This window comes from Zingiber officinale, chromosome 11A, assembly GCF_018446385.1.
Source record: "Zingiber officinale cultivar Zhangliang chromosome 11A, Zo_v1.1, whole genome shotgun sequence".
In the NCBI taxonomy this organism is placed as follows: Eukaryota; Viridiplantae; Streptophyta; class Magnoliopsida; order Zingiberales; family Zingiberaceae; genus Zingiber; species Zingiber officinale.
This window is the reverse complement of record NC_056006.1, coordinates 1,664,176-1,673,997: the sequence shown is the minus strand read 5'-3', so window position 1 is coordinate 1,673,997 and position 9,822 is coordinate 1,664,176. Positions and strand designations below refer to the sequence as shown.

At 37.5% G+C, this 9,822-nt stretch overlaps 1 protein-coding gene and 1 pseudogene across 1 annotated transcript; both read left to right on the top strand.

The window, feature by feature from the left end:
• LOC122031691 lies at positions 1-1,587 on the top strand (annotated as a pseudogene).
• Positions 1,588-6,995: 5,408 nt separating this feature from the next.
• On the top strand, positions 6,996-9,493 carry LOC122031684 (wall-associated receptor kinase 5-like). The gene is made up of 3 exons (XM_042590784.1): positions 6,996-7,900; positions 8,001-8,171; positions 8,250-9,493. The coding sequence occupies exons 1-3, from the start codon at positions 7,027-7,029 to the stop codon at positions 9,431-9,433; spliced, it is 2,229 nt and encodes a 742-aa protein (XP_042446718.1). The 5' UTR covers positions 6,996-7,026; the 3' UTR covers positions 9,434-9,493.
• The last annotated feature ends 329 nt before the right edge of the window (positions 9,494-9,822 follow it).

Genomic DNA, 9,822 nt, shown 5'->3' with positions numbered 1-9,822 from the left:
GTTGATCGGGTCTAACGGTAGCGGTGACTAATTAGAAAATATACAACGCTATTGTACAGTTTAGTAAGCATGTTATATAGTGAGGATGGTATTGGCTTATATATAGATCTGCTAATTAGACGCTATGCATTCAACTGCAGCAGCACTCGCCATGTCTCTGCTCCTCTCCCAAATGCTACTACTACTGCTGCTACTTGCAGTTGCATCTGCTGTGCCTGATGGCGGATGCCTAACGAAATGCGGCGACGTGGAGATCCCTTACCCCTTCGGCATCGGCGCCATCATCGCTGACTGTTCCGGGGAAGATTGTTTCTTCAACGGTACCGAAACTGCCATCGGTGCTAACTGTTCCTTGGGAGGAGGTTTCAATCTAACCTGCAACACCATGGAAAGTGGCATCAAGAAGCCATTCTATTACAACGTTGAGGTCCTTAACTATTTCGTTGGTGATGGGCCATTCTATTACAACGTTGAGGTCCTCAAGTGATCATGTTGAAGAGAGAACAAACATATTTTCTCTGGAAGATATAGAAAAGGCAACAAATAATTTTGATGAAGCTCGAGTACTTGGAAGGGGAGGACATGGAACAGTTTACATCTATCAGATCAACGAGTTGTTGCTATAAAAAAATCAAACATAGTTAAGACGAGTGAGATTGACCAATTTATAAATGAGGTTGCGATTCTTTCTCAATTGAATCATAGGAATATAGTTAAGCTTCTTGGATGTTGTTTAGAAACTGAAGTTCCTTTACTGATTTATGAATTTATCTCTAACGGGACCCTTTCTGATCATCTGCATGTTTCACAAGATGAATCTAAATTATCATGGGATGATCGTCTCAGGATTGCTTTAGAATCTGCAGGAGCACTTGCCTATCTACACTCAGCTGCTTCTATGTCTATCTTCCATAGGGATGTCAAGTCATCAAATATTCTTTTAGATGATACTTTTAAGGCGAAGATATCAGACTTTGGAGCATCAAGATTTATTCCTCTTGATCAAACACACATAGTTACTGCTATACATGGTACCTTTGGGTATATTGATCCAGAGTATTATCAAACTAGTCAGTTGACAGAGAAAAGTGATGTTTATAGTTTTGGAATTATCCTTCTTGAACTTTTAACCGGAAAGAAGCCCATCTTCTCAACCAAAAATGGGTTACAACAAAATCTAGCCATGAATTTCCTTCAAGCAACAAGAGAGAATGTGTTGCTTGATCTTATAGAAGATCGTGTTTTGCAAGAAGGAACAAAGCAAGAGTTTCTTGAAATCAATAGTCTGATAGAAATATGCCTAAATTTGAAAGGTGCTAAAAGGCCTACAATGAAATAAGTTGAATATAAATTGCAAAGCATGAGAAAGGTTAGAATAAAAAAGAAAAGAGTTTGTATTCTAGAAGGGAATGAAGATGTTGAATGTTTACTCAGTATGTCATCTCACTCTTCCTCACAATTGGTGGCTGAAATAAGTCAAGGAAATTTTAGGAATTATAGCTTTGAGAAGGAACTTATGTGGTCACAAAATTACCCTCGTTAATTTGTTTTATGTATATGCAAGCATGTGCAATTTGCCTCTTTTTATTATCATCTTGAACTTTGTTTAAGTAATTTTATAGACATTGATCTATGCATATTGTGTAATGTACATTTTATTTTGTATCTATATATTTTTTTGGATCATGATTTGCTATTACGGTTTAGTATAAAGTATTTTACAAATATGATCTGATATCTTTTGAGGTCATTTTAGGACCAGTTGAAAATTGATATGTATTGATTACATTTCATGTAATTTTCGCTCTACACAATTTATATCTTGATCTATGTCATTAATGACATTAGTACTGTGATTACTGTTGGATTTATTACAATCATATATAGTAGTTATGACCTCTTTAGTCTTATACTAATGAAGTTAATGGAGTAGATTATTTGCAGGAGTATCTTGTACCCATAAAATTTGATATCAACTAAAATTTTACTTGTATTTTATATACAATTCACATATAACCTAAGTAAAAGATTGTTGGATATAATTATCTCTATTAGGTGGATTTATTTGTAAGTTGTACATTAATATAATTTGAACATTTTAAAGTGATCTAACATAGTCTTATTAAGTTTAGTTATTGGATGTAGACCTTATATGTATAGAACATATAGTCCCGTATCTATTATTATTTATGAATTAATAATAAATATCCACTATTTATAAAATTGATCTTTAAAGATTTAAGAAATTATTTTAAAATAATTTCTTGTTCTCTGTTGCCAAGTCATGCATTTGAATAATATTAAAAGAGAGTATGCATAAGCAATGACGCATATGAAGTTGACTATAGACACCAATAATTCATGGACTACTTGTCAAACTTGATTGTACTGGCATCAATACGTTTTTGTCTATGCATTATAATATGATCATGAGGATGATTATCAGCTTATATATCGATCACTAATTATGTCTATATCGATCAGTAATTAGATTGGATTGGTGATAAATTTGTATAATTGAATAAAGATTGAATCTTAATAAAATCTGAAAAATTATCTTTCTAACAGATGATTAACTCCAATTTTCTTATTTACTCCGTCCCAATATAATATCTCTCCTAATAGTGTGGGATAGTCGTGATCACTAGGGTGAAGAATTTCACCTAACATAATATTATGATTTTTTTTATCAATATTTATTTTTAAATATAATTATAAATATTTATAATGATGCTTATTTAAAAATTTTAATTTTAAAAAGAAAAAATTATATTAGACCATATAATATTTTTAATAAATATAATTATATTAACAAATTAATTAATTGATTAAATATATTAATTCTATTAAACTTATTTAATTAATTTATTACTTTTCCTTAACTTAAACTTCTTTTTTTGTTTGTCTAGCTTCCCTCTTCCGTAACAATTCGAAGGAAATTCTCCTATGCGCAACATAACCCTAAACTTTATTATTTATTGCTCAGCAAGAAAAAACCCGCGAGGGTCGGTCGCTCGCGAGGTGCTAGAGATGACAATTTCATCCGAACCTGATGAAGGATTCCATATCTGACCCGAATGAAGGAGGGTATGAAGGAACTATCAATACTCGATACCCGACCTGAATATCTGATTAAATAATATATATACATATATTAAAGAATTTTTTTTTTCTAAAATCAACTTACTATTTTTGTTGATATTAAGAGGAGACTATATAGATGTTTAATCTATTTTTTTAATTATATATATGTTTTTAATAAGTTATTAATTTTAAGATATTTTTGTTGAATGATAATAGTTGGATAGAAAGAAGAAAAATTATACCTATACAAGATATCCGATCATTTAATGGGTATGTGTATATCCATCGGAGATCCTATACCTGATGGATATGGGGACGGAGGATATAGAATCCGACCTGAACTCGACCCATTATCATCCCTACGAGGCGCCGTGGCTAAGTTGGGTGAGCGGCAAGGTTGATCATGTAAGAATAGTTAATTAATTGATCAACGATGTGATAATGATTCATAAGGTGCAAAGGGACAAGGTCAAAGGGTCAATTAGTGTGCTTGCGAAGATTCAAACCAGATTTAAATAGATCGGATTCCACAAATGCTCCATCATCGAGCGCTAAGTATTATCATCCCAAATTAATTAAGATTAATATTATTTATTTCGATGATCAAGTATTCTAGGTCATGTTTCTTGTGTAATATTCACCTTGATTGGACTTATCTACATCAATGAGTTAATTTATTGGGCCCCTAATTAAAGCCGTCACAACTCGATGAGCGATCCACATTTCAAACATCATTAATACTGCTCCAACTATTCAAACTTGATTGTACAACTGAAAAAAAAACAAAAAAAAAAAATTTCTCACCCCAGCGCCTCATCCAATCCAAGATCAACATGAGAAAATTAAATCATAATAGTCGAGACGACAAATGATAGATGGATGAATACATAGAGTGTAAAATATCAAACAAAAAAAGACGAATAATCATAAGAAAATTTTTAAAAATTTTCTAGAAATTTTTCAGATCTTGTATGACGAATTCAAGGGGATCAATTATTGGACTATAGAAAAACATGTTTAGGCTATCCCATTTAAGTGAGGAGATGTTTGATTTTTCTTATTATTCTTTTTCTTTTTCTATTTCCGTTTTCTTTCCTCTCCCCCACCGCGTGCCCTAAGCTCTCCCGACGCCCTCTCCCTGTCGCGACGCCGGCCCTTTCGGCTTCCCCCAAACCGTCGTCGTGACGCCTCATCTTCCCCTCCGTGAACAAAAAGCCGTGGCCAAAGGGAAGTCGGACACCTCTCCTTCGCCTCTGCCCGATCTCTCTTCCCTTCACCAGATTTCCTCCTTCCTCCCGCGCCTTAGTTGACGTCACTGTCGCTCGATCGTGCCAGTGCCGAGTCTCCATCTCCATCGACAACCACGGCCGAGCGAGAGCGCCCTAGGTGTCACCCTCTCCCCGCACGGAGCAACGCCGACATCACTACAGTCGTTGTTTTTACCCTCTGTGCCCTAGCTCGCTGAATCACCACCCCGCACTAGTCATCTCTGGCCAAGAGAAGGAGATCGGAGGGCTAGTTTTGCCGGGATTGGGTCTAGGGTTCCAGCATTGGGTTCCGATTATAGTCGGCATCCACGACGCTATCTCTTCTACAGAGGTTAGTGTCGAGTTCCCATCTTTGATCCCTTCTTCACCAACTACTACAGTAGCTTGACCTAGATGTTGTAGGTGCTGGGTTGCTGAATTGGACAACTAAACTGAGTTGGGCAGTGATCTCGTCACTTCCGGCCAGATCCGAGGGAAGTTGTAGCTCCTTGCTGGAACCAACGTTGTCCCATCGTCGGATCTCTGTTCCGACAGCGAGGGAAAACCTTCTTAGCTGCTAAATCTGAGGTAAGCGTTAACCCTAGCCTCTAAAATAGGTGATGCAATGATGGATTGCTAATTTTTGGGCATTTAACCATGTTGGACAGTGGTATCATAGCGTGTACCTCTGACATCGACCAACTGAGGAATCCCTATATCTTGGGTGAGTGGTTGGCATTGATCTATGTTTAGTTAAATTATTGGATTGTGAAATGGTTAGTATTATTCATGAAGTAAATGTGTATGATGGAAATTTGGAATAATTAGGGTTCCTAGTGAATAAGGATTTTGGTTTAGCTATTTTGTTTACAATAAAACTTAGCTAAACTATATAATTTATTATAGGATTCAGATTCGGGATGAGCACTTTGACATAGAGGTTGATTAGCTCAATCTACATTGGAGGCGGGTACCTTGACTTATCTTTTAGATAATGTCATGTTGATATGCTTAGTAGATTTTAACAAGTAGTAATAATTATATTTATATCTGCATCGGTATATCACTTTTTGTTTTCGAGCATGTTTTGTTTGTTACCTGTTTAGCATTCATGCCCCTGTTTATTATTTATGTTATAGAGGTAGTGACATACCATGCCATGTGATATATTGGACTAGTCATTTACCATATCTGACCTGTGTACCTATATCTGATATTTGATCCACACATTTTGGTACATATTTTTGGAGGTAGATATGGTCAGGATTTTTCATATTTAGTGTCATGCACCATCTCGCATGATTGCATGCTGAGCGATTGACAGCTCCATTATTGTTGAGCACGTCGCCAGTTACATGTATCTGCACACACAACAACTCATGAGTTAGTGGTTTTTATTCAGGCAGGGTGTGTTGCAGCAGGTTGCTTTATTAGTGCTCCGTTGGTCCGCTCATGGGTAGTGTGACTGCAGCGTGGTAGCATGAGGTAGTGTGACTGAGCGATTGGTCTACTCATCAGGAGCAGTGACGACAGAATGCACAGTTGTCACAGCCCTGCCACTCGGTCTCACCATCGTGTGTGAGATGGCTGACTGACGTCAGGAGTGACCAGGACATGTCATTGACATCATATGCATGATCATTTATTGCTTGTGTTTGTTGCACTTTATTTGTTGCATATTGGATGGATGCATATGATTGACATGTATATAGGGACATGTTATTTTCGGTCTAACGACCTAGCCTGATAGGAGGTTTTGGTAAGTACAGCTTCTCCCTTCTCTTTCAGTTTTGCATTGTAAATTATCTCAGGAGACTGTACGTATATTTATTACTATTAGTTATAATTTACTATGTATGTCAATTTGGTATCCGCTGAGGAGTTGACTCATCCCGTTGATATTACCATTTCAGGTTGATGCTATCAGGAGATTCCAGTCGCTAGTCCCCCACTACTTATCACGACGGGTTTTCATTTTGGACAATGGGTTTATGTGTTTTACCTTTTATATACTTGTGATAAATAACTGTACTCGTGGACTTTTAGCAAGTTTTGGCCTACTGCTTTTGGTTTTCGCTGTGTTGGATTTTCTGTCATGGGTTTACGTTTTCCGTCGTTGTAGTGGAGTAGGTGGTTTTCAAATATAAACCGTGTGGTTGAGTCAGCCAGAAGCTGAAATATATAAACTGCATGGATTGCTTGTTGTATTTTATTATTATTGTTCCGGCCGTGTTGGTTGAGGTATATGTGGCACAGAGGACTTTATAGTAAAGTCTCAGATTGTCACCCGTACAGGGAAGATGCTGTCGAAATTTCTTCTGATAGAGACTACCTGGGACTGACATAGAGTCCGGAGATTTACATTCCGACATCCCCATGATTCGACCCCGCATTCTCAACTGCAAACGTCATCATCACTTACCATCTCGGATAACTTCGTTGGGTTAAACATGATTGTACAATTTTGTGGTAAAAGGATAATACGTTTGCCCCTAGCGGTCCTACCAACCTATCCCAGGATTAACACAGAGGAGGTAAATCCACTATTACATGTACAGGATGATACTATTTACGTCTATGCGTGCAGTTGAGTTTATTAAGCTTGTCATATAGTGAGGAGTCAGGTTATTCTTGGCTTAACGATCAGTTAATTAGAAGCTAAGGATTCAGCTAGCTGCAGTAGCAATTAATCCCCATGTCTCTGCTCTTCTCCCGAATGCTACTGCTGCTGCTACCTGCAGTCGTATCTGCTGTGCCTGACGGCAGATGCCCAACGAAATGCGGCGTCGTAGAGATCCCTTACCCCTTCGGCATCGGCGCTAACTGTTCCTTGGGAGGAGGTTTCAATCTAACCTGCAACACCATCGAAAGTGGCCTCAGGAAACCATTCTATGGCAATAATGTTGAGGTCCTCAATATTTCGTTGGTGACGGGCCAAGTGCGCATGCTCAACAATATAACCTCGGCGTGCTACAATTCAAATTACAACAATATCACTTACAGCTACAGCTGGTGGTTGGATCTGGAAAACACCCCATATAGGTTGTCAGATCTGCACAACAAGTTCACTGTCATCGGATGCAACACCCTTGCCTACTTTCTCGCCCTCGATGGGAGCAATGGCTACGAGAGAGGCTGTGTGTCCATGTGCCGGTATGAACAGAACATCGTCAATGACTCCTGCTCCGGCATGGGTTGCTGCCAGACTTCCATACCCAAGAATCTCAGATACTATGAAGTCAGCTTTGGACAATCATGTTTCAACAACTCGAATACTTGGAGATTTAGCAGATGCAGCTACGCCGCCTTGTTGGAGGCCGAGTGGTTCCATTTCCAAACATCTTACATCACCACGAACCAATTCATGCAAATTAACGACGGCAGGGTGCCGGTGGTCATGGACTGGGCCATTGGAAATGAGACCTGTGAAGTAGCTAAGCGCAACCCAACCTCTTATGCCTGCATCAGCAAATACAGCGCATGCGTCGACTCCTCCAATGGTCCTGGTTATCTCTGCAACTGTTCTGAGGGATACCAAGGCAATCCTTACGTCTCCGACGGATGCCAAGGTATATCTGTCGTCTATACCAATCGATTTAATTAATTATTCTAGCTAGCTAGCTGCTTTCAATTATATATGTTTTGCCTTTCTATGGCAATACATTTTAGATATCAATGAGTGCGATCAGCAATCAAATCCATGCTCCGATGGCATCTGCCACAACCTTCCAGGTGATTATAGATGCGAGTGCCCCGAAGGCACGCAAGGAAACGCTTACAATGGAGTATGCATCACAGCAGAGTCTCAGAAATTATCCTTAGCTGTGAAGGTGGCTATAGGTAAGAAGCTTCTCTCGAACCAACCAATTTAACATAAACTCAGAACATAAAGATGACATGTATGTATGAACCTTGCAGGTGGCGGCGGCGGTGTAATCATTTTGTTACTATGTATTATGTGTCTTTATGTAGTCTATCAAAGAAGTAAAATTGAAGAGATGAAAAGAAAATATTTCAAACAACACGGAGGCTATGAATTAGAGGAAAAGATGAAGTTACAAAGAGGCCTCAACAAATTTAAGATATTTGAAAGCAAAGAATTAGAGAAGGCGACAAATCATTTTGATGACAAAAATATTATTGGGAGAGGAGGAAATGGAGTTGTATATAAAGGAGTTTTGGAAAACCAAGTTGTTGTTGCCATAAAGAAGCCTAAGATTATCAATGAGGATTTAAAAAAACAGTTTGGAACAGAGACACTTATTTTATCATATGTTAACCATGTCAACATAGTCAATCTCTTGGGTTGTTGTTTGGAGACTGAGATGCCATTATTGGTTTATGAGTTTGTCTCGAATGGAACATTGTTTCATTTAATTCATGAAAATGAGAATCAAGCTCCAACTTCCTTGGATACTCGACTGCGAATTGCTTATGAGTCGGCTGATGCTCTGGACTACTTGCATTCAAAAGCTTCACCTCAAATCATTCATGGAGATGTGAAACCCTCTAATATACTTTTGGATATGGATTACACAGCAAAAATTTCAGACTTTGGAGCTTCAAAGATGATTCCCAAGGGGGAGAAACAATTTGCTACATTGTTGCAATTCACTCATGGTTATATTGATCCAGAGTGCTTGATGACATATGAGTTGACCTATAAAAGTGATGTTTATAGCTTTGGTGTGGTTCTCTTGGAGCTATTTACAGGTAAGAAGGTTATTAGTTTCGAAGAATCTGAAGAACAAAAGAGTTTGGTGTCGACTTTTACTATGTTGGAGAAGCAGAATAGGGTTTCAGATATCTTAGACAATCAAGTGAAATTGGAAGGTAATATAGAATTTATTCAAGAACTTACCGCACTTATTAAGGTATGTTTAAAGTCAAAGGGAGAAGATAGACCAACTATGAAGGAAGTGGCTGAGGAGCTAAATGGATTAAGAACTCTTAAGAAACACCCGTTCATAGTACAACACAATGTTGAAGAAATGGAGAGCTTGCTCAGTGGGTTGCCAAATGATAATCGTGCTAATTCCAATACTATTTTCAATATTGAGAGAAGACTCACAAGACGGAGCAATATACAAGGCTGGCTGTAATAGGGACTTCGTCTCAAATGGTGTTGCTATGTTGATTATGTGTGTTTTGTTTGCTTAATGTTCTAGCCTTATTAAGTGTTTTTTTTAAACTTCTAATCCTATGTATTTATATGTGTATTGCCTAATTTTTAAAATAATTTGATTTTGAGTGAATTACTGTGTAAAATTATTTTCACTTCGAGTCACTCTTGAATGATATATTCTTTTTAAGGCTATTTTTTATTACCTTTGCAAAATGTTTTTTATTTTTATTTTTACTTGCTTTCTCATTTAAATTTCAGAATAAATTGGTTTGGTGTAAGCAAATTCGAAAGTGATCTTTCAAACCACGTTTGCTTGTAGTGATCTCCCAAATTTTGGCTTCACATAAATATTTTAAAAATTTTCAT